This window comes from Pongo abelii, chromosome 6, assembly GCF_028885655.2.
Source record: "Pongo abelii isolate AG06213 chromosome 6, NHGRI_mPonAbe1-v2.0_pri, whole genome shotgun sequence".
NCBI lineage: Eukaryota > Metazoa > Chordata > Mammalia > Primates > Hominidae > Pongo > Pongo abelii.
Genome location: NC_071991.2, coordinates 145,777,862 through 145,804,095, shown reverse-complemented (window position 1 = coordinate 145,804,095; position 26,234 = coordinate 145,777,862). Strand labels below are relative to the sequence as shown.

General features: G+C 42.7%; 1 protein-coding gene across 1 annotated transcript in view; it reads right to left on the bottom strand.

The window, feature by feature from the left end:
* CNTNAP2 (contactin associated protein 2) overlaps positions 1–26,234 on the bottom strand; it is a 2,266,356-nt gene that overhangs the window by 171,782 nt on the left and 2,068,340 nt on the right. Inside the window, 2 exon segments of the mRNA NM_001133793.1 lie at positions 13,013–13,146; positions 22,048–22,284. Coding sequence (NP_001127265.1) covers positions 13,013–13,146; positions 22,048–22,284 — 371 coding nt within the window.

Genomic DNA, 26,234 nt, shown 5'->3' with positions numbered 1-26,234 from the left:
TGTGCACAGAATCCATGATTCATAAACTGGATTCCTTCACGTATTCAGTCACTCAGTCAACACTTCTTGAACCTCTCCTGTGTGCCCAGGGCTCAGGGACAGAGCAGTGAGATGTGCAAGCCTAAGAAAAATCCCTGGATTGTACCCTTTGAATGCAACGGCAAGCTTCCATTTATATGAGTAATACCAAGTCCTACCGCCATCGCGGTATCCGCGATAGATGCAAGTAACCCGCGCTATAACCTAGGACTCTGGTTTTGGTCGGTGTTTGTAGAAAACCACATCCAAGCTAGTTTCACAAGATTTTCCCTTCCCTACTCTCACTGGTTACAGCTAATGACCACTAGAGGGCATTTTAACACTAGCTCCGAACTCGCTCCAGGACCCTGTCCATCAAAATCCTCAGACTCAATCCCAGGACTGACTTCTCCCTGCCTGAGCGGAAGGGCAGCGTGGAACCCTTCAGAACCTCAAACCGCCTGTTGAGATACGTTTACTTTTCAGAGAGAAGATGAATTTAGGTGAGATAAGGACCTGCTTCAGTTACCTGTGCAAGAAACAACCCGCTCTGCCTATTGTGCTAAAAATTCGCTCCAAGAGTTACAATCTTTGAGAGTGATTTTAGTGCACTGCAGATGGATATAACAGTATGATGCTTTGCAGATTGGACTTTAGTTTTCGTGCCAGACAAAACAGAAATCCAGGAACCTTATCTTCTTTCTTGAGAGATGATTTATGTACTTAATGCACTTGGAGGAAAAAAAAGTGAACTCCCAACCTTGGTCTTATAAGCTTTAGCCGTATTCTGGAGAAAGAAAGAGAGGACTGACATCTCAAACCCTAAACTGGATCAGAAATTGCATTGGAACTGCCTTCCCACTGAGCTGCATGAAATGTAAAGCGAAGTAAACACATCTTTCTGGAGTGTAGGAATGGAGGTCCTGTCTAGCCCTGGAGTGCATAATTCATTTGCAGATGCAATTGCTTTAGAAAAGAAATGAAAAATGTGGAAGTGTTGACATATTCATTATGAGTCTTTTTCTGTTTCAGATCAGATGGGCTTGATGGCTTAGAACTTATTTTTTTTAATATATTTTCTGTATAATTTTTATGAAGGGCAAATGTTGAATCTCTGTAGTAAAAAATAAATAAGCTAATGTGATCCTTCCCCCTCCACCATGGAAACCTTGAAGGAACAGCTTAAATGCCTTTGTGAGGCTGCTCTGATCCACTCTTTCCTCCTCAGGGTTATTCATTCCCCCACTTCTCTGTGCTCTCACAGCACAAGCTTATACTTCAATGGGCACTTGGTTCCTATCTGTATGACTGATGATGGTCTTTCTTCTACTGGACTGGGCTCATGGAGGCAACAGCCATGCTGCATGCTGGGAATATACTAGGTGCTGAGGATATGCTTAATGGGTTGAACGACAAATCAATGGAAAGAAACTTTAGTCCCAAAGAGCCTGTTGGTACTGATCCTGACATCTGCTATTTTATTTTTTTGCTTTTAAGAAAGAGAAGGGAATTGGGAATGAAGGAAGAAAACCACTGTTTTATTGGGTCATAGACTATGCTAGATATATTTTTTGTATTTTCATTTAACACACACAAACTGCATTAGAAAAGATGGACTTACTCCTATTTTAGAAATTAAGTCAACAGAGATTTCATTAACTTGCTAGAGAACACAGAGCTATTAAGTAAGTGTGATGGTTAATATTGACTGTCAACTTGGTTGAATTGAAGGATGCAAAGTATTGTTCCTGGGTGTGTCTGTGAGGGTGTTGCCAGAGGAGATTACCATTTGAGTCAGTAGACTGGGAAAGGCAGACCCACCCTCAATCTGGGTGGGCACCATCTAATCAGCTGCCAGTGCAGCTAGGATAAAAGCAGGTAGAGGAACGTGTAAGGACTGGACTGGCTGCATCTTCTGGCCTTCATCTTGCTCCCAGGCTGGATGCTTCCTGCCCTCAAACATTGGACTCCAAATTCGTCAGCTTTGGTACTCTTGGACCTTCGACCACAGACTGAAGGTTGCACTGTTGGCTTCCCTACTTTTGAGGTTTTGGGACTCTGACTGACTTCCTTGGTCCTCAGCTTGCAGATGGTCTACTGTGGGATCTCAGCTTGTGATCGTGTGAGTCAATATTCCTTAATACACTCCCCTTTATATATACATCTATCCTATTAATTCTGTCCTGCTAGAGAGCCCTAATATAGTAAGGTAGCCTATCAATAAAGACCCTTTTAAATTTATGTCTCAGTAACAGCCTCTGAATTCAACAGTTTGTAATCCATGGGGTCTCTGTTTACACTGAAATTGTCCTCAAGGGGAAATCTTGTTACATGCTATGTCCTTATCACCACCCCAAACTGCTAATATTCTCTTTCGCTGGATACCCTTTTTATTATTTACATGTTGATAAGGAGACTTGTCAAACTGTCTTCTAGAGAAGAAGTAGGTGGAACAGATTTCTATTATCTGATGAAATGCATATTGAATGGACACATCATCTTTTCTCCCCTCCCAGAATATAAACTCCTTGAGTTGTAAAAGATACATTTTATTCATCCCTGTATGAGTCACCTACTGTTCCACCAACTTATCATCATCTATCCAGATTTCTTTTATATTGTAGATACTCAGCACATATTTGTTCTTCTCAAAGTTATTTTGATTAAAGTTGAATGAATTTTAATTGCATTCCACATCAGTAAATGGCCTAATGGAATGGTTTTGGTGACCATCTGGTTTTATCCAAATCAGGTTTCAGAAATGATTGCTGTTTGGAACTTTCTCACCATGTGGTGGGTTTAGTGGCAGGCAGGGGTAACAGAGAATGTCAATTAGATATCATCATGTTAAATTCTTAGGGATCCCATGTGGCTTTAAGTAGAAGAAAAGTACATTGATAACAGAAGAGTCCTGGACATCTTGAGAACCTTCTGTCTTCTTCAGCAGGATCTTCACCACACACCTCCACCCCACTCGTAGGAATCACGTCCTTGCATATAGGCTGACCAGACCTCTCTGTGTGGAGGTAGCCTGAGTTTAAAACTTCAAGCTGGTTTGAAGGTACTGGGAGGGAGAGGAATCTGAGGCTCTGGTAGTTGGGCATCTTGTTTCCTCTTTTCAGAAACATTTTGTCAAGTACTGCTACTTTCTGAACCAAATAACGAAAACCTGCTCAAATACTTTCTCAGGGGCCAAGGAGCCATAGCTCAACCCAAAACCAGAGGCAACATTACAAAAGCTAATGAGGTCATGAGGTTTTTGATGTGTCTCTCAGTCATGAACAGGCTTCTCTGGATACATAGAAATATAGAAGAAAAAATGAACTCTGACTCATATACAGACCAAACTAATGGGCAACTTCCCAATATATGTAGCCCTCTCTCTTCTCTTCCCATAGATCTTCTATATCAGTTCAATAGACTCAAACCATTGTAATACTATCAGAAACTAATAAAATATTGGCCTATGCTCTCCATAGAATTACACATGTCAGTTGTTCATTAAAGTGGAAAGTTAAGTGCTAATACACTTGCTGAGAATCCCAATAGAGAGCCAGTGAATAGGTAAAAGTTCTTCTGGAAGAGAAGAAGCCAGAGTGTTCAAATGGCTCATCATTATTCTTGCGATTGCCTGCCTTCTGTCAAGCATGCTTGTATTGCACAACCCAGGCTGTGAGTTTATCATCCAGAGTAGATAAAAACTAAATTAGCCAAAGGGAAGGAGTTACAGTAAATGTAATTTCAAGAACAGTGCCCTAGGCTAGCTAGGTCAACTTTATTTGTTCTGACATCCCTAAAAAATTTAATGCTTCCAAACTGTGTTATTTTCCTTAATAAAGGCTTGAACAACCTCTGATAGTAAAATTTTTAGGAGTGTTTACATCCATATGCTTTTTAGTATTGTTCTTTATTGGCAGAAAGTTCAAAGGTAATAAAGGCACACATTTTTAAATAATTTATTTGAGCTTCAGTATCTAATTTCAGTCTGGGCTCCATGTTTCTACAGAAAAGAAGGATGCTAAAATGGACAGACAGGTTATGTTCATATTTACTTAAAGAATGAGATGGAATTTTTATGGGTGTATGATACTGTGTGCTGTAAAAACACTAGCCTTAATGTTGGACCTTGTAGTTCTCTTTGATTATAAAAATTAGGGTTTTATGACCCCCTAGGAAATGCTATAAAGTCATTGCTTTTAGTGACTCCAAAGAAAACACGAATCCTCAAAAGACTTACTTTTGTGTAAACATTTTAAAAAAATTTCAAAATTTATAAGGCAAATGAACAGGAGTGAGCTTGCTTCTCTTGCCCACTTGCAAAGACAACAAAGAGCAAACTAAGTGGGGAGACGGAGTCTGGTTAGCTGGGTTCTAGAGAAGATCATGTCTCTTGTGAACACTGGGACCTTATTCATCATTGGGACTTCTTTTTTTTTTGAGACGGAGTTTCGCTCTGTCGCCAGGCTGGAGTGCAGTGGCGCGATCTCGGCTCACTGCAACCTCTGCCTCCCGGGTTCAAGCGATTCTCCTGTCTCAGCCCCCTGAGTAGCTGGGGCTACAGGCGTGCACCACCATGTCCAGCTAATTTTTGTATTTTTAGTGGAGATGGGGTTTCACCATGTTGGTCAGGATGGTCAGGCTCTCTTGACATCGTGATCCACCCGCCTCGGCCTCCCGAAGTGCTGGGATTACAGGCGAGAGCCACCGCGCCCGGCCTCAGACTTCTTAATCTCTGTTTTCTCATGTATATAATGGGACTAATAGCACCAGCTATTTCCAGTTCATAAGGCTGAGAGTGGCAATGTGGGCAAGCATTTCGATATGTAAGAAAGGGCTTTGAGCACTACCTAACATGATCATTAAGGCCCTCTCAAGTCTAGAGAGATTTTTCTCTGGGCTTGAGGAGGTTATGTGAAAGTCCTTACAATTGTACACTTTTCCACATATAGAAAGTGGTGAACTAGGGCTCCCCCGGCCACCAATGTTTCATGTCAATTAACATTTGGTGCTGCCCTAGGAGTCCGTAACTGAATTACTCTCATTTTGCTGCTGATAAAATTCTTCCAACAATTTTTGACACCACTCTGCATGTGCCTCAGACTACTGACTTCACAGCATTCAATATTCATAAATGACTTCAGACCATTTGATGTTACATATTTCAGAATGAGAATTTCTCCAGGTAAGACTTTTTACTGAGTCTTCTCCAGTGGTCTTTTCTATTCATGAGATAGAGAGAGGATGAAACCTATGAAATAGTCACTCTCCTAGCATCTTTGTTTAACATCATGTTCTCTTTTGGAACACACATCTTCCCTCTCCTCCTCCCTCTTCCACAATAAATATTATTCCATGTCCTCTCTTGACCCGCGTTCACCTGTTAACATCTTATCCTTCCTTCAAAGCCTTATAGTTATAGCATAGAACCACAATATCTTTTACTCTACTGTTTTTGGACATTAGTACAAACACCTTTTTTATCAGCCTATTTATATATTGCTTACGATTTCCAACTAGAAATCATTTTACTATTATGTGGGAAAGAAAGGTATTTGTATGAAGCCTCTGATTTTTTGGTAGAGCAGCCAATACAACCCTAATGAATACATAAATTGGTATCTTAAGGCAGGGTGCTGCTGTAACAGAAACCTAAAACATGTAGCATTGGCTTTGTGGTAAGGTGGCAGGTGGTGCAGGAGTGGATATTAGGGACTTGAAAGACGGAGGAAGAATGGTATGTGGTATGGTTTGGGTACGTGTCCCTGCTCAGATCTCATGTTGAGTTGTAATTCCCAGTGTCCAAAATGCGGCCGTGGTAGGAGTTGATGGGATCATGGAAACGGAGTTCTATGAACGGTTTAGCACCACCCCCTTGGTGCTGTTCTCATGATAATAAGTGAGTTCTCATGAGATCTGGTTGTTTGAAAGTGCGTAGCACCTTCCCTCTCTCTCGGTCCTGCTCCTGCCATGTAAGACAAGCCTACTTTCCCTTTGCTGTCCGCCATCTAAGCTTCCTGAGGACTCCCCAGAAGCAGAAGCTGCTATGCGTCTTGTAGAGCCTGCAGAACTGTGAGCCAACTAAACCTTTTCTTCTTTATAAATTACCCAGTCTCAGGTATTTCTTTATAGCAGTGCAAGACAGACTAATATAGTATGCAATAAAATATTCTGTAAAACTGTCACCTCACATAACCTGGAAGGCAGACTAAGTGCCTAAGTAGCTTTAAGGAAAGAGCTTCAAAAGAGACAGAATGGTCATGTGTGTCAGTTGCTTTTTGCTCCTCATGTCAAGAAGCAGATGAGTTCAGGAAAGAATTGACCAGTTCCCAATAATCCATGAAAGGAATAGAGAAAAGTCTAGATATTTAGAGCCTTACACTACAGAGTAAGAAATAACACTGCAAACAGCTTTGACCAACAATGGGGCAGTAAGATTTCTGTTTAGCAAACTGACTTAGCCTCATGGGTAACATTTAAATTAAGGGTCTTTACTTCCCACTCAAGCCTTTTGTGTCCACTGGCCCCAAAGTAGCTGCCATTACCTTGAGAGAAAGAGGCATGGGTGCCTGGAGGCAAATGATTGAGTAGGTCTAAGATTGATGTCTAGGGAAGAGCTTAGGGTGCATTTACCAGCACATGAAACTTACCTGAAGCAAACTGATCAGAAACCACCTTGGGTTTTGAGGGAATTGTATTGGAAAAGAAAGCACAGATCTAGTCCACAAAAGGCTTATGAGTGTAAAAAACCCTTAGTGTAATTTGAAACTGCAGGAAATGGGCCTTAAAGCTGCACAGCTGTAGCCAGGCGCGGTGGCTGACACCTGAAATTCCAGCACTTTGGGAGGCCAAGGAGGGTGGATCACGAGGTCAGGAGATTGAGACCATCCTGGCTAACACAGTGAAACCCTGTCTCTACTAAAATTACAAGAAATTAGCTGGGCGTGGTGGCACACGCCTGTACTCCCAGCTGCTTGGGAGACTGAGGCCGGAGAATCACTTGAACCTGGGAGGTGGAGGTTGCAATGAGCCGAGATCATGCCGCTGCACTCCAGCCTGGTGACAGAGCAAGACTCCGTCTCAAAAAAAAAAAAAAAAAAAAAAATTGCCGCACAGCTGTAAGGAGCACATTATCCGTGGCACATAATTCAGAGGAGGCCATGGCTGAACACACACAAGGAAGAGCCTCCCAGAGGCTGAAGCCCGGGAGGGCTTCGAGAATAATGGACAATAATTTGGCCTAATCCAGGGTTGGGGAAGCAGGGAAGTTGGCAGCAGTGGCAGGTCCTCAGAGTGCCTGCCCAGCACGATTTCATCACTGCTGGAGACCAGAGAACTTTCTTTTTCTGAAAATATATCTCATATAAGACAGACTTTTTTTGGGTTAAAACATGGAGATTTGAGGGCTAATTTGTATAGCAACTGGCATCATCCTAGTATTTGTATCCTTTCTTCTACTTCTAGCACTTAGCACACTACATGTTGCTGATGTTTTTGACACTTCTCTGACAGTTCTTAAGGTTTATATACAGGACCTAGGTCAATTAACAATTGATGTAATTGTTTTTATACAATTTGTTTGAAATTCAGATTAGTAGCATGTAAGAAATTACCGTGCTTATATTATTTTAAGGAACAGAATTCAGTGATATTTTTGAACATTTGTTTTGAAAATTCCCAGTGAAAATAATCAAAGTCATCCTCTTTTTGGTATAAGAACTTGGGGATCTAATCATCATTTGTTCCTGAGGACCTAGAATTATTTTCTAAGAAAGGCCTTATTTTGCTTGCAGAAAATCTGTTAGCTTCTTCTTGGCAAAGATAAGATGGCCCTCTAGTTAGATGAAAGCCAAAATGATACCTCCTTACCATCTGTTCATTTGATTTTTAGAGAATATGGATTCTGAGTATCTGTGCCAGAGAATATATCCCTGAACTCTCTATTGTCTAACTCACATCTAAACCCAAAAATGTGTGATTGTCATGGATAATTATTCAAATAACATGTAGTTTATTCATTATCATTTTCCAGCTAGTTTTATCCTGGGATCAGGTCAAAATTTCAGAAAGCTGCATCATCTCAGCCTTTGGCCTCTTCATCTGTCCATCATCCTGCTCTACCTCACTCTCTACAGACTTGTTTGGGCTGAATTCCATTTTGAAATTATGCTTTACTTTCCCAAGGAGCGTCAGCATCTAACAGCCTTGTAACAAATACATTTGCAGAAATGCTGTTGAAGGCATTGACTCTGACTTTTATTGGGGCCCACTATGTAACCAGGAGGACAATGGACTCTCAATTATCGCTGTGTTTAAAAAAATCTGAAGAACTAGGGCAAAATGTCAAAATTTGTAATGTTTCAATGGTGGGTACATAGTATATGGTTTATTATTCTCTGTGTTTTTGTATATTTTGAACTATCTTATGATAATAACAATAACATCACTTAATTTCTTACCAGCCAGAGGTATCTGCTTCTAAAATTTTGTGAACATCCTTCCAGACATCTGTCTATTAAGTAAGGTTAAGAGCCTGTGTACACTTTGAAGTATGACAGACCTGGGTTCGACTACGCTGTGGCCATTTACTGCTTTCTAACTTTGGGCAGGTTGCATCTTACTTTTTGAACTTTAATTTCCACATCTCTAAGATGGTATATTAGTCCATTCTTGCACTGCTATAAAGAACTACCTGAGACTGGGTAATTTATAAAGAAAAGAGGTTTAATTGACTCACAGTTCCACAGGCTGTACAGGAAGCATGGCTGGGGAGACCTCAGGAAACTTACAATCATCGTAGAAGACAAAGGGGTAGCAGGCATGTCTTACATGGCCTGAGAAGGAGGAAGAGGGCAAAGCAGGAGGTGCTACACACTTTTAAACAACCAGACCTCATGAGAACTCACTCACTATCACAAGAACATCTAGGGGGAAATCCACCCCCATGATCAAATCACCTCCCACCAGACTCCTCCTTCAACATTGGGGATTATAATTTGAATGAGATTTTGACAGGGACACATTCCAGAACACATCAGATGGGAATAATGATGGCACATACTTCATAAAGTTTTTGTGATGACTAAATGAGAAAACTTGTATAAAGTGCTTAGCACATTGCCTTGGACACAGTAAGCACCAATATATGTGAGCTGTTATCGTGTATGTGATGTTGTGTAAGTGGAATATACTATGGGCATTTTCTATGTCAGTAAATATAATCCATGGAATTAAACAAAATAAAAATGATATAATAACAAAAGTTTCAATTCTCAAGAGGAACTGGCTTAGTTCATCCTTATGGGTTGCATACTTCTGGCTGCCGAGAAGTTCACAGTCAAATTCATCCAAGTGGTAAGACCTTGTGACCTGAATAATCATGTTGTATTTTCTCTGATCTTGGGGACTTACTTTTTGTGACTTCCATTAACTCTCTATTTCATTTAATATTCTCCCTGTAAACCCCCTTAGATCCCTTGTGCAATGTGGTTGGGAAGAAAGAAAGGAAAAAATAGGAAGGAAAAAAAACATGGATGGCAAGATGGAAGGAAGGAAAAGAAGAAGAAAGGGTTAGTTGCACAAGACTTTGGAATTGTTGATTAGAATGTTTAGCTTTTGGATTCATGCTAATTGACATAATTTTTCACTGCATGCCAGATTTTTCAGGTGCTCTCTGGCTGCACCTTGTTTGTTTATATTTTGACTGGCGTTAAGCCTTAAGCTATTCTCCCTGATGCAACTGTGAGTTTTCACAAATGATGCCACTGGAGGTATGCCATGGGTTCTGGTTCACGCTGGTGTCTGATAACTACTACAGTCAGTTCCCTGTTATCTATGTGGAGATCGGCTACTTTGTCTTTTGGCAGCAAATGTTTCATCCAAGGTCAGTTTCCCTCAAGTGCTCAGTGCTGTTTCAGAGGGTGTGTGCTGAGGGAATGCAGATTAATTTAATGTTAGCTTTAGCCAAACCCAGCTATGAAAGTAAACCTGCTTTTAAAGACACCATGAACACTGATGAAGATCATCTAAATTATATGATGTTTGAGCATGTATAAATGCATCAACATTCACCTTAATTCCAAAGACATCATTCCATAGCACTGTCATCTACCATTCATCTTTGCATTAGCCTTATTTTTGTTCTTTGACTATAAATAAATATTAATTTGAAATTATTGAAATACCTTTGCTATCATATGTTATTATAACTGGGGGCTACCAGAATAGGTTGAGAATATATGGCTGTTTCATATTTCTGTTTGATTATAAAAATGCATCATGTGCTTATAATAGAAAATGAGGAAATAGAAAACTCTAGAGGAAATCAAACCATTTATAATCCCTTCACACAAACCATTTATAATCCCTTCACACATAAATGATCACTGTGAACATTTTATTATATCTCTTTCCACCACAGTTGAGGCTGTAGAAGTTCTCAAGATGGATTTGTAGATTGTTTTAAGAAAAAAATGCAGTGTTTTTTGGTGTTGCAAAGCCCTTTCCGAATGACTTCCACGCTCTGCAAGGCCTCCCTGCATGAAAGAAAGTGGGGCATGGGAGTGAGGACCCCTGGGATCTGCTTTTCCATAAGGAGGAACTACATCTTGTCTTCCTCTACCACCTCTATCTTTACTTTCCTTTTGCCTTCAGGGGTGGGCAGGGCCCAGGGTAGATGGGACAGGCTGGGCTGAGAGGTTGGAGCTCCCCAGACCGTGACATCTTTCCTAGTTGCCCTCACATGGGTTGGGGCATTCAGAAATCTTAGTGCAGTCAGTTACATTACATGACAGAGAAGGAGGGAGAGCTGGATCTCCCAACACCTCCAGGTGCAGAACCTAGGGCGGAATCGAGGAAGCACTTCCCAGGTTTTTCTCCTATCCTACCTCGGAATTGTGCATGCAAAGTTTTCACTCCTGTCGTCCTGTCTCCTTCCTTTTTCTGGAACTGTGTTCTGTTCTTTTCAGGGAGTTTCCCAAGTTCCCCACTCTAATCAAGAGATGTGATTAGGGACTATGGGTCTTTGTTCCCCCTTCCACCCAACAAGGTGAGCACATGACTCAAGCCAGGCCTATCAAAGATTCCCTGGGATTTTAAAATGAGTGTCAAGAAACTAGGACCCTTTCTTCTGGAAACAAAATTGGGAAGACATGAGCCCAGTACTCTTGTGACTATGTCCCAGGATACGTGGAAGATGGAGCTTGCAGTAAGAGGTAATTAATCCAGTCTTCAGAGAGAGGCAGAGATGAGAATGAAAAAGAGGGAGGGAAGGAAGGAAGGGAGAGAGAAACCCAGTGGTATTCTAGTCCATAGTTTTAATTCTCCAGGCTCCCTAGATTCTCTTCCCAAAGTTTGGCTTTATCTTTTTCAAATTCTATAATTCTATGACCTACCCTAGGAATTTTCCTCAACAAATTACTTCTGAATTGCTTTTCTATCATTTGCAACCAAAATAGTCTTGAGCAATAGAACCAGACCCTCTCCCAAACCCATTCATCCCCTGGATTCTCTGCACGTCTCTGGCTGCTCCACTGTCTATATCTCTGGCTTTCTGTGCCTCCAAAGCCCCAAGTCTTAAAAATCATCCACTCCTCTCCCCTTCCTCAAGTCTTTCTCTAATTCACTGTGGCAGAGAGTGAGGGTTAACTCTATACGATTCTACGGCTGTGGTGGGTCTCTGCTGTTATACTGTCTGAAAAGCCATTGTTTAGGTCTTTTTAAGTTTTAATATTATTTCACAATGGTAAAATGGTAAGATATGTCACATTCTTTAAAAGAGGTGACAAATTGGGTGGCTTAAAATGGAAAAAGTCTCTAATCAAAAGCCGAGGGAGACAATGTTGAAGAAATGATATAAAACAATCTATCTGCCTCCTGGACTTGCTGGCTTTTCTGACTAAAACTTGGCTAAAGATGGGCTTGGTTTACTCCATAAAGAATTTGCTGCCCCTAATGTGTGTCAGGCACTGTGCTGGGCTCTGGGACTCTGTCGGTCACGATGAGAGAACCTTATTATGCCACCTTTGATTGATGGTGCAGTAAGCTGAAACAGTGCATGTCAGTTTCCTAGGAAAGACCTCTCCTTAAAATGCCCTCTAGCATTTACTGCTAAAGGCCACACGCAAACTCCATATGAAGTTAAGAATCTGACATCCACCAGTGCTCAAAAGAGACAGGGCTTGTGCCTTTTCTTTGCAACCTGAACTTCCCACAGCATCCAGCCGAATCAGAATGAGGTCTGAGAGGCTGCTGAACCCCTGCCAAATGACACTCCACTTTACTGACAAAACAGCGTCCTCCTGCTGTTCTTTCTCCTGACAGGCATCTATTTTGAACTCCTTCTAGAGAATGCAGTGACAGTTCCCATCCTCGATCTCTTGGCCTAGCTCCCAGGGAGACCTCCTCACATTATGTTTTATTCATGGTGTTTCCCAAGCTGGTTTCTTCACTGTAAAAATCAGTGATGGGGGCCGGGGTCATCAATGAACCTGAAATAAAATTTGAGTGTCATAATAAAACCATCCCTTTGTGTGCCGAAAGCCCACAGTCAGAGTCTGAGATTCTGGGGAAAGACTGTTTTGAGGATTTTTAAGACAAAGGCTCTGCAGAGAGAGAGAAAAAAAATACAGCTCTTCGTATTGTGTTGGAGTAGTGAAAGAAGTAGGTCGGAGAAACCAAAATAACCTTTGCTGGGAAACACGGTAAGTTTCAGATGTCTGAGAGCTTGGCGAAGAAAGATGGTGCAATGGATAAAAGCAGTAAACTGATAGATATGTGGATCTAGAACTGGGAAAACCAGAAAGACTATACGGAATAAACATTTATTCTATTTCCCCCTAAAAAATGTCATCAATTTCATCATTGTCTTTCCTTGTCAGAATTACATATATTTCTACTTCACTAGTTATGCACTTGTAGGAGAAAGTGTAAAAAGCATTACAGGGACAGAGACTATAACGCAATATTATATGTAATTTATATGTACACATATGTATACCTTGAGAATGATGGTCTTCTCGTGGCGGGTGATGTTGACACTGTGGGGCTGTCCATTGGCCATGTTCCTGTGGTCTGTGTCAATATTGTATGGCTCTCGGGTGCCACCCAGGTTGTATCGAATCTGTAAGCTTCCTATAGAAGAAAAAAGAAAGAAGCTCAGTAATTGGTTTGTCCTAGATTTCATTTTAATGTCACATCCCCTCGATCCCTGCTCGTAGATTCTTTCTTCCTTTCTTTTTTTTTTGACAGAGTCTTGCTCTTGCCCAGGCTGGAGTGCAATGGTGCGATCTTGGCTCACTGCAACATCTGCCTCCCAGGTTCAAGCGATTCTCCCGCCTCAGCTTCCTGAGTAGCTGGGATTACAGGCACCTGCTACCACGCCTGGCTAATTTTTGTATTTTCAGTGGAGACGGGGGTTTCACCATGCTGGCCAGGCTGGTCTCGAAATTCCGACCTCAGGCTAACCGTTCGCCTCAGCCTCCCAAAATCCTGGGATTACAGGCGTGAGCCACCATGCCCGGCCAATTTCTGATAAACTTTACCCCCTCCCTTGATGTCCACAGATAGCATTCAAGATTTGAATTTGGATTAATGAGCTCAGAGGCCTACTGACCCGTATTGGCTGACAGCACCAGGCTCGCACATATTTACAATCTGCCCACAGTGAACTTCGGTGACTGTCGTCTCAAAGTTGAAGATGCAAATAGTTTAAATGATCCAAGTTGGGATTATGCCTGGACACAAAGAATGAGAGCATATACAATATAGGACTGCAGGGAGGAGATGTCCGCAGGCCCCATGAAACACTATGTGAAATAAAAAAATAAATGCAGCGTGCAGGGATGTTCTCACCCCATTAGCAAAGTGTGACATTGGGTATATAAAAGAATCATGAGCATACAATATTAAAAATAAACATAGTGTTTTTTTTTTTTTGTTTGTTTGTTTTTTTGAGACAGAGTCTCACTCTGTCGCCCAGGCTGGAGTGCAGTGGCGCGATCTCGGCTTGCTGCAAGCTCTGCCTCCCGGGTTCACACCATTCTCCTGCCTCAGCCTCCCAAGTAGCTGGGACTACAGGCGCCTGCCATCATGCCCGGCTAATTTTTTTGTATTTTTAATAGAGACGAGGTTTCACTGTGTTAGCCAGGATGGTCTCGATCTCCTGACCTCGTGATCTACCCGTCTTGGCCTCCCAAAGTGCTGGGATTACAGGCGTGAGCCACCGCGCCGGGCCAAATATAGTTTTTAAAGATGAGATTTTGGGTGGCCTCATTGAGACCAAGTAATAAATTTTATTTTAGCTTACAGACTAACCAAGTGCAAATCAACAGGAAAGATGGCTTTCCCAGGTCCCCTGAGTCCCTTTTTGCCCTCAATGATAGTTCACTTTGCCTCAACAGTATATTCTTTTTTTCCTTCTTGCTTCGTCCCAACAATAAAAAACAATATTCAAAATAACTAATATGACAATGTAGATCCTGCTTTTAGTTAATCTGCAAGCATAAATATTGTATCTTAGTTATGAGTTTTAAAGACATCAATATTTTATCTCATTTGTTACTCAAATTGGAATTTTCATGTTGATATCTCAGAGCTTAAAAATGGAGCCAGCAATCTAGCAAGAATTTGACCAACTGTAAATCACCTAATGGATTATTTGTCACCTTTCATTTCCTTTTTAGGGGAAGAAAACTGATATTCTGATTTTAAGTTACAAAATAAAATATGCTAATTAAAACATAGAAAGTAAACAGAGAGAAAAAAAATAAAAGAAAGTCACCTGAAATCCCACCACCCAAAGGTAATTTTTCTAAACATCTTGGGAGTATCTCCTTCCAGACTTTCTCTCTCTCTCTCTCTCTCACACACACACACACAGTGCTCTTCCTTATTTAGGCATTCTAACATTACACTTACCATGTTCCTGGATTTCAAAGGAACATTTGTTAGAATAATCAAGAGCTAATTACATTTCTCTATTTTTGTTTTCTAAACGAAATTCAACAAACCTTCACTATTTCTGAGTTTTACCTTAGAATGTCATCCTAGACTCCTTTGCCTCTGGCATTTAAACTAAGCACCGTGGATTGGATTTTCATCTCCTAAATCTATCTAAATTCCCTCACTCTTTTCCACTTCGGTAACCACAGGCTCTCTGTTGGCACCCACAGTGTCCTTGTGTGAATTCCAGAGGGAGCCTGCTCCCTGGCTGAGGCAGCTCCACACAGAGCTCCTGGTTCATCCTCACCTGTGCTTTACCTGTACCATCTTCTTCCTGGATTGCAGAAGATGGTGGGTCTTAGCCTCCTCTTTAAAAATTACTGCTCTTGACCTCATTTCACTCTCAAGTGAGGCCTCTTATCCTTTGCTTTTCTTCGCTCTGAATCCCATGAAAAGAGATAGGTACACTCGCTGCCTCCAAACCCATTCCTATTTTGGCATAAGCCCTCTGTCTCACTTTTGTCTTCCCTGCTCCACGGTCTCTTGCTGGGCCCGTGACTCCTGGGGAAGTAGAGGCAATTGTCCCTCTCAGGCCTCATCTTCACTTGGCACAGAGTTCATTCACCTCCTGGGAACACTTGGCCTCCAGCACACACTCTTTCGGTTTTCCTTCTCTACCTGTTTTTCCCCTCATTTTGGGGCACCTTACTCTTGCAGTCCCCAAAGAAGAGCCCTGAAGCATATTCTCTTTTGTATTCATGCCTGTTTCCATGGTGATCCTGTTACTGAAGGCAAATCCCTAAGGTTCTGCAGCAAACTTGATCCTTGCCTCCTCAGAGGAAAGAATGCGGCTTGAGGGGCAGAAGTAGTTTTAAGGCAGAGGGAGAGACTGCGGCAAGTTTTAGTAGAGCAGGAGTGAAAGTTTATTAAAAAGTTTTAGAAAGGAAGTACACTTGGAAGAGGACCAAGCGGGCGACTTGAGAGATCCAAGTGCCCTGTTTGGCCCTTGATTCGGGGTTTTATACATTGGCATAGTTCTGGGGTTTGGTTTCTTCTCCCCTGATTCTTCCCTTGGGGTGGGCTGTCTGCATGCCCAGTGGCCTGCGAGCACGTGGGAGGGGCTGCATGCACAGGTGTTTACTGAAGTGGTGCGCATGCTCATTTGAGGCGTTTTTCCCCTTTCCAGTTGAGTGTTCCTAGAGGAAGGTCATATACCCGTTAAACTCCACCATTTTGCCTCTTAGTTTGCATGCTTGGGGCTGCTTACCCAACTCCTGAGATCTGATTGGGAAGCTGCTGATCACCAGCTCCAGATGTTTTCTATCTATTGGGAGACTGTCGTTCCTTGGTGCCAGCTGCAGCCAATTATCATTTTAGAGATAGACAGTTTAGCAACTGCCTGACCATCTCCTGATGGTTGTCTGACATTCTTGGTGGTTGGCGGAAGAAGGGGGCACCCTCTTCTGACCTGCTCCTGTGTCTACCTACCTACTCCAACAATCCTATCCCATGTAGGACCTTTGAATAAGGTGTATGCCCATCAGACACCACATTCATACCCTAGTCAGACTTCTCTCTTGAACTCCAGACTCTTTTCACAAACTGTCTACTTGATATTTTCCCTCAGATATCTTATTGGCAACCCTGAACGTAACATATGCAACAGAGCATTGATCTTCTTTCCCCAAAAGTATTCCATTGCAGTTTTCCACATTTCGGTGAATTGCCAATTCATCCTTCCAGTTATTCTTGCCAAAAACCTTGACTGTCCTCTTTCTCCTATATGACATGTGTCATCTGACAGCAAGTCTTCTCGGCTTGATCTTCAAATTATGCCCTGAATCTTACCACTTGTCACCATCTCCATCTCTACACACTGGACCAAGCCACCAGCCTCTTTTGCTGGGATTATACTAGCTTTTATCCTTTCTCCAACCTTCCCTGATCCCAACTGGGCCTCTGACCCTGAGAGACACAGTGTCCTCACCACACGGTGGTCAGAGTGACCACACTGTTCAAAATCCCAGTGGCTCCCCATCTCAGAGTAAAAATCAAAGTTCTTGCAATGGCTCACCAGGCCCTATGTGATCTCCTCATTATTGTTTACCTAACCTCCTGTTACTCTCCTCCTTGCTCACTCCTCACCATCCACATTGGCTTCCTGTTCCTACCCCAGGGCCTTTGCCGTCACCGGTTCTTCTGTTCAGGATGCTCATTCCCCAGGTCTCTGCATGGCTATGCCCTCACTCCTTCAGGTCTTTGCTCTCATGTCCTCTTCTCAGTGATCATTTCTGTGACTTCCTCATTAAAAGTGGAATTTATCCTCTCCTTCCCCTTGGCCAGGCCCTCCCTTTTCTGCCTCATATTTTCCCCATAACACTTCTTAGCACACAACATATTATAGATTGTACCAATTTGTTTGTTATCTGTCTTCTCCTATTCAAAGGTAAGCTCCATGAAAGCAAGAATTTTTGTTTCTATTCTTTATGACTATTCCCAATGTCTAGAATAGTGCCTGATGCACAGTAGGAGTGGAATAAATATTTGTTGAATAAACGAGTGAATGGTCTCTGATATGGTTTGGCTGTGTCCCTACCCAAATGTCATCTTAAATTGTAGTTCCCATAATCCCCATGTGTCGTGGGAGGGACCCAGTGGGAGGTAACTGAATCATGAGGGCGGTTACCTCTGTGCTGTTCTCATGGTAGTGACTGAGTTGTGATGAGATCAGACGGTTTTATAAGGGGCCTTTCCCTCCTTTGCTCTGCACTTCTCCCTTCTGCCGCCATGTGAAGAAGGACGTGCTTGCTTCCCCTTCCACCATTACTGTAAGTTTCCTGAGGCCTTCCCAGCCATGCAGAACTGTGAGTCAATGAAAACTCTTTCCTTTATAAATTACCCAGTCTCAGGTATTTCTTCATAGCAGTGTGCGAACAGATGAATACAGTTTCCCTGATTCTGTACCTTCTTCTTCCCCATGTTTTCAAAATGCGTAACTGATTATTTTATTGGGTCATTTAAAATCCTTCAAAGCCTTCCAATTCTTTACAGAATAAAGATGTACTTTCCAAATAGAGGTTGCAATGCCCTGTCTGATGTGCATTCCTCCTGCTACTTTATTTTCAAATCATGCCACTCACTCTCACTTTTTACATTCAAACTACCATGAACTTCTCTTATTCCCTAGAAAATACAATCTCCTCCTACCTCAGGGCCTTTGAATATGCTGCTCCCACTTCTTGAGCTGCTTCTCTCTCCACCCCTCAGTGTTTACTCGGTTTTTCCTTTACCCAATAGCATTAAAATAATCCATTGTTTGGGAATGAAGGAGATGATCAGGCAGTTGTTTGGCAACACGCAGGAAAAACACGTTGATTGTCTTAGATTTTTACTCTCTGCCTTATTTCTGGTGCTCTGACATCATATCATCCCAGCCAGTTTTCTTAAATATACAGCTATCTTGATTCATCTCTTATTCATTTCTTCAGAACACATATATTTAGTTCCTGTGCAAAGCACAGCTTTTTTTTTTTTTTTTTAAGGTCTGAAAATAGGCTTTCTGCCTGGTTACAAGTGTAGAGTCCACTTATAATACATACAGCCATGCCCATCCCCTGGCATGGGTCAGGCAAAATGTGTGTGGCTCTGAGGATACAAACACACAGAGGCTAGAGGTCGGAGGAACCGGCAATTATGCAAAATGCTGGACATTTCCCTCTCTGCTGTCACTTTGTCACTGGCCCCTGTATGTTCCGCAGCTCTATTAAAATCAGCATTGTTTTCTTTTTTTTTCTTTTCTGTCCTTCTTGGACTTTGTAAATATGATTTTAAATTCCTATAACTGCTTCACTTAATGGCAGCAGAAATTATTTGCTTTGAGAAAGAAAGATGAGTTGGAACTTTAAATTTATATACAGTGACTATCTATAAACAGTAATGGTGATATTCTTGAATAATCAAATTTAAATGATGTATTTATTCCTTTCAGATAATAGCAGAAGAGGACCGCTAAATGATGGTAGGAAGAATGCTAGTATTTGCCCATTAAAATAAAATATTCAAATGCTGAGGTGCTTCACTTCTGTGTCTCATGTTCACCTCCCAAGTGAATTAAAGCAGTTATAAGGGACTGCTCTTTTATTGGCTGCAGCAAATAACATGCTTAACAGATTTATTCTCTCCTGGTCATCATCATTATCATCAGCACACACTTACAGGGTACCTATCGTAGGCAGGAGATGTAGTGCTGGGAGCTTTTCATCTCTCTGGGAAGACAGGGCTTATTTATAACAGAGACAGATAACAATACAGTACATTAAATGCCAAACAAATGACATTGAAAGTAAGTGGAATAGGAGTTTAAAGCAAGGAGAAGTCATCGAAAGGAGGTGGGACTTGATCGCAGCCTAGAATGAAAAGCAGGTGTCTGGCTAGAGAGGAAGTTGGGGCATTTCTAGGTAAGGGAGTATTGCGGGCATAAAGTCAGGGGGCACATATGACCACAGAGTGCTTGAGGGGTAATTGGTTTCTCGAAAACGAAGAGTAGGGGCTGCTGAATATGTGTTAGAATGTAGATTGAATCCGTGGACCTGGGAAATAATAACTGTTGACATATACATATTGTCATTTGAGTTTCACAACACTCCTGTGAGGGAGACACTATTGCATGGATGAGCAAACGGAGGCATGGAGCTGCCAACTGATTGCCCAAGACAACTGACAAAAGGCAAAGCCAACCTCAAACCCAGATGGTCCAGCTCTACAGGCCAAGCTCTTACCCATGAGGTTGGTGGGTCTCGAACTTAAAAGTTTGTGGGACTTGGGAGTCTCTCCTGGTTTTGCTGGAGTGGGGCACCACTGAGTGTTTAATAAGGACATTATACAAGATCCCTTTTAAACAATATCCCTATGCTATGGTGTGAATATCCCCTCCAAAACTCAGGTTGAAACTTAATCCCTAATGTGGGTATATTGAGAAGTGAGCTCTTTAAGAGGTGATTGGATCATGAGGACTCTGTCCTCATGAATGGATTGATCCATTCATAGATTCATGGATTAATGGGTTAATGGATTAATAGGTTCTCATGGGAGCGGGACTATCTATAAGAAGAGGAAGAGAGGCCTGAGTTGGCAGCTTAGCCTTGCCATGTCATGCCCTGCACTGTCTCAGAACTGCAGAGAGTTCCCACCAGCAATAAGGCCCTCACCAGATTTGGCCATTTGACCTTGGACTTCTTAGCCTCCATAACTGTAAGAAATAAATTCCTTTTCTTTATAAATTACCCAGTTTCACATATTCTGTTATAAGCAACAGAAAATAAGACACCCTATAAAGGAAGGCGATGCTGGCTGTGGTGAAAAGGGGTGAGGGGGAGAGTCTGGAAGTAGAGAGATGGATTGGGAGAGAATTTCCCAGCCAACGAACTGAGGCCCACTGCTGTCCCACAGATGGGTGATGGAGTACCAGGAGCAAGGGTCCCCTCAGACCTTGGCAGACTTGTAGAAGGGGATGGCAGCTGGAGTCACTGGGCAGGTGGCCTCCAAAACATGACCTCATCCATTTACCCAGGTACCATTCAAATATAGTAATTTTCTATGGACACCATGATGTGAATGATTCTGAGAATTAAAAGATATTTGCCTCAGAGAGTAGTGGTGGGGAGGAAAAGGACACCATGAGTTAAATCCACAGGACTTGTTTGCCTGGGTGACCCACAAGAGCAGAGAAGAACGGAGCACTGGTGAGTGACGCTGAGCTTGGGAACACAAGTGTCTGAGGGGCAGTGGTGGCGCTGGAGGCAGCCGGCTCTGGAGGACAGTGAGCAGAGCTTTCGATATGTGAAATGTGAGTGATGCCAGGATGTTTAGTGGAGACTTTCTAGTAGCTTTTTCCTGATATTTTGGCGTAGACCTTACTGATGTTTTTTCCTAATGATTTCCTTTTTTTCTAACTTTAAACTTCAAATAATAAAAACATGTTGTATTTGAAGTCTGAAAAAGCTGAATTTTCACCAGCAGTTTGAGGATAGGCTTGTGATAGTGAGACAGAACCCACCCAGCTTTGCTTTCCAAGTACACTGAGAGTTCCAGAGACGCCTGCCCTAGAGAGTACGGCCAGTGGGGAGCTTTGGGTCTGGAATCAGACACACAGGCTGAGAAACCCCAGCCTGGCCCAACATCCTCTGAGTGTGCAAGTCACTCAACCTCCATGAACTCATGTGTTGCCATCAGTAGAAAGGAAATAATAATAGTATCTACTTCATAGAGTTGTGCAGCTCATGGGAATTAATGCATAGCACCATTCAGTGAAAGTTCAGATGTTCTGTAACAACCTACTGGTATACTATCATTAATCAGAATAAAATAAATTTATGTAAAATTAATTTTACTCATTCAAAGCCCATCTCTGTTTAGCACATTTAGTGAATGTATTTATGTTTTATTGGTCTTTCTTATTAGTCTTTTTCTCTTTTGAGACAGGGTCTCTACTCTCTTGCCCAGCCTGGAGTGCAGTGGCACGATCATGGCTCTCTACAGCCTCGACATCCTGGGCTCAAGTGATCCTCCCACCTCGGCCTCCTGAGTAGCTGGGACTACAGGCATGTACCATCACACCCAGTATTAGTATACAAAAATACAAATTTTTGCAATTTTTGTAGAGATGGGGTTTCGCCATACTGGCCAGGCTGGTCTCAAATTCTTGAGCTCAAGTGATCCGCCCACCTTGGCCTCCCAAAGTGCTGGGATTACAGGCGTGAGCCACAGTGTCCAGCTGAATGTGTTTATTTAGTAAGGAGAAAAAATAATCATTACACACACAAACCTCTCTCTTATTCATGCAACAGCGTTCTTGTAAAGAACGCAACATGCCTCACCAACATTATTACTCTAACACCTTGCTCTAACGCACCCAGCTGGCAAGTTGTTTTCCTAATATTCATGGAGAGAAATGGGGTTCAAAGAAGTTATGTGACTTGCTCAACAAGGCCCATGGGGAATAAATAACAAACCAAGAACAATCTACAGACTCTTGCTAGAACATTCTGTCTGCCCAAATGTTAAATGGCAGAGGCTGGGTATCCTCGTCCTTACCGGTGGGTTTGACGAGGACTGCCAAGAAGTCTGTGGTGAAGGAGCTGATGTAGAGGAGAATGCAGGGCGCTTTGGTGGTGCTGAAGCTGAAGCGGATCTCCTCCTGGGCCAGGTCCGGGTGGGAGTTCTGCTGGTCGGGAGCGTTCTCTACTCTGCTGCTGGAGTCTCGGGCATTGGTTGCTGGTGCCTGGAAGTTATATCGTAGCCACATCCCTTCTTCAAAAAATGCGCCAACGTCTGTTATAAAGGACAGAGAGAATTGAAAAATGAGGAGAGGTCTGATGCCGACCTCTCCAGCCATTCATGGAGTGTGGGCACTGGCTCCAGGAAGGGCATCTGACTAAGTTCTACGGAGAAAGATGTTATTACATCAGCATACATACTCTTACCAAAAAAAAAAAAGCATGTAACAAAGTATGATTATTAGTCTGTTCCCACGCTGCTAATAAAGACATACCAGAGACTGGGTGATTTATAAAAAGAAAGAGGTTTAATGGACTCACAGCTTCATATGGCTGGGGAGGCCTCACAATAATGGTGGAAGGCAAACGAGGAGCAAAGTCATGTCTTACATGGCGGCAGGCAAGAGAGAGAGCACATGTGCAGGGGAACTCCCATTTATAAAACCATCAGATCTTGTGAGACTTATTCATTATCATAAGAACAGCACAGGAAAGACCTCCTCCTGTGATTAAATTACCTCCAACCAGGTCCCTCCCACAACATGTGGGGATTATGGGAACTACAATTTGAAATTTGGGTGGGGACAGAGCCAAACCATATCATATAGAAATCCATAAAATTAAAAAAAATAGTAAAATGTAAGAAACTTACATTATACCAGAAAAAAATCTCACACCAAGAAAAAAATTCACATACCCTGAAAAAAATTTCATGTACTCAGACCAAGAAACTAATTGTCAGGTTGAAGAGATATGCCAAAAATAAATCCCTGGTACAAGGAACCCACAGGGGCATCCTCTTTGAGATGGAATTTGCTTGGATATTCACACAGGAAAGCCTTTATAAGCCCTACGTCCTTAGAGACTTTGTGTATAGGGTTTATAATCACATGTCTTGAAGTTAGAAAGAACTGGGTTCAAATTTGGCTCTGCCACTAAATAGCTGTGTGACCTTAGGAGAAGTTACTTAACAAATTTTTCTAGGCCTTGGTATTTCATCTATGAAGTGGAGAGTAATTAGTACTCAATAAATAGTATCTATTTTTATTATTATTGAGAAATTAGAGGAAAGAAACCCTTGCTGCATCAGCCTTTTCCTAGAGCCTGAGCAGTGCTTACTGGATATTAAGCACTTCATGGCCAGCAAGCTCCTGTTGCCGGTCTCCCTGCTGTTTGCTCAGCAATGTTCTAAATCACTCCGACTCACTGTGAAGGGCTGTGCCACCTTAGGGCTCCTGTGGTCGTCACAGTTTCTGTTTCATGGCCTTCTACAAGGGCCTTGCTGAAAGCATTTCTCACACTCCATCACCCATGCAACCATTAATCTCACAACACTTGACATCCCACTAAATTAACACTATGCAGAATATATTTTGCAAAACTGCTCTACGTTATAATTAATGGGAGAGGACAGTTTTTAATAGGAGTCTTCCATCTGAGAATTTTGATGTTTGTTCTTGTTAAAGAGGTCGGCACAGAGCAGTGAAGTCCGACGCCTAGGGGTATATCTTGCCCTTGTCTGTAGCAGCCATGTTAACTTGGATCAATGGCTTGAAACTTTCTCAGCCTCAGTTTTGTGTCTAAAAAATGGGACCTCATAGGTGGTTGTGAGGATTAAGTAAACTATATAATACATAGCTTAGTGCCTGGAATATATGAGTGCTCAGGAAAGATTGGTGAACTATTATTACACAGACAGGTTACAATTGTATATTGAGGATGACACCACCTGGCCCTCACCTCACATCACCACACACGTGTGTGAAAGTTTTCAGAGTCAAAATGAAGTCACTGATGTTAAAAAAAGAAAAAAGCCCCAAAAAATGGAGCTGGGGAAGGCCATGAATAAATGCCTGATCACAAGAACTATCACAGAGACTCTGCAAAAAGCACAACATTGCACAAACACCATTGCAACCTTACACAAAAAAACAGTTCTACAAGAACATCTGCCCTGAATTTGCCTTTCCAACCTTGGACTGGTGTCACCCTTGTTATTGATCTTTGTAGCCAAGGATAATTATTGTAAAACAATTATGTAATCCTCCTCCTTTTTTCCTTTAAAAACCTTTGTCTTCACCTCCCTGAATATGCACATAGTTAACTACGGCATGCATATTCCCATTGCAATGCTTTATTTCCAAATAAATATCTTATATTTCAGAGATCCTCTTTCTGATAATTACGTTGACACATACAATCCACCATGGCACTGTTACAGAGTCCATTGCTTCTCACCAAGTTGTAAGGAAAAGACTTAACTATAGCTTTTCAACTATGTGTAGTGCAATTTTCCTCCCGGTCCTCTTATCCCCAAAACTTTTGTAACTGTGTGTGTAGGTGGGGTAGTTGTCAAAATGATTGGTATACCAATGACATTTAGTGGGCGTGGGCAAGGACAGCAGCATCTCCTGCAATGTGTGGGGCTGTCTTATGCAATTAAGAATTCTTCTGGGCTGGGCGCGGTGGCTCACGCCTGTAATCTCAACACTTTGGTAGGTCGAGGCTGGCAGATCACGAGGCCAGAAGACTGAGACCATTCTGGCCAACATGGTAAAAACCCCGTCTCTACTAAAAATACAAAAATTAGCCAGGCGTGGTGGTAGGTGCCTGTAGTCCTAGCTACTCGGGAGGCTGAGGCGGGAGAATCGCTTGAATCTGGGAGGCGGAGGTTGTAGTGAGGTGAGATCCGCCACTGCATTCCAGCCTGGCAACAGAGAGAGACTCCATCTCAAAAATAAATAAATAAATAAAAATGAAAAAAAGAATTCTCCTGCTCCACATACCAAAACTACCCTTCTTGGAAAACATAGGATTGAACAGCTACTTAATCCATGCTCATTGCTGCCTAACTTACTGAAGTGTGAAGATGAACAAAACACAGTCACTTCCCATGAGAAGATTTCCATCTAGCAGTGGTTGTGGGAGGAGCTGCATCAACAGTGTGAGTACAATATAGTGAATGTTGTGGCGGTTTATTTAGAAGCTATGTGATGAGAACCCCATCTCACTACCTAAATGTCCTGAGTTAGCTTTCAGCAAACATCTGTTGGCACTGACTGCACCCTGGGCATGATGCTAGGTGCTGACAACTCTTGCTCTGAAGGAGCTCTGGACCTGGAGGAGGATTCAGGTAAACAGATTATTAGAATGCAGAGGTGTAAGTGCAGGATCAGGTAGACACAGGGCCCCCTGGAACACAGGGGTGGTGGAAGACTTGCTGTGGGAAAAGACATCTAAGCTGGGACCCGGAGAGCCAGAGGTGGTAACCAAGTACAGGTAGGTGGCAGGGATGAGGACCAGCTTTCTAGCTGGAGGCACAGTGTATTGGCAGTGAGAGGGTCTGAAGTCTGAGGCATCTTGCCGCCTGGACAAAATTCATGTGCTGCTTTTTTAGAATCAGTCATTCATTGGAGACCCCTGAGGCTCCCACCACATTTCAGCTGGGTGTTGGGGATCCTGTGAGCAAGGCACAGGTGACCCCTGCCCTCAGTAGTTCGGAGTCTGATGGGGCAGATGGACACTCCTAGGACAGGCTTCTGTAAACATGTCTAACAGAAGACAGGGGAGGGGGGAGGAGTCAGGAAGGGCAGGTGGGGCGGGCCGCCTGGAGCAAACACGCTGAGCAGTTCAGTCTGCTACAGAGAGAGGTTCTGCCAGAGAATGTGGGGGTCATTACCTGAGAACAGGCTCTGGCGGGGGTGAGAAGAGATGGACCTGGGACTTGGAGGGAGGGTGGGAGGCAGGCTAGAGATGGAGGCTGGGAGATACAAACAAATCAGAGTGGGGCAGGCAGGATGATGTGCAGGAGAAGACATGCATACCAGGCACTTGAAATTCAAGACTGAGGAGCACAGAACCTGGCCTAGGGAGGGAAGGGTCTGGGCAGCAGAGACCCCAGCACCTGAGTGACAGGTGCAGCATGTCACCGGCAAGAACCTCAGCTTCTACGTGCCAGCCTCTCTCCAGTTACTCCATCCCAGAGCCAGAACTGGAGTCAGAGAG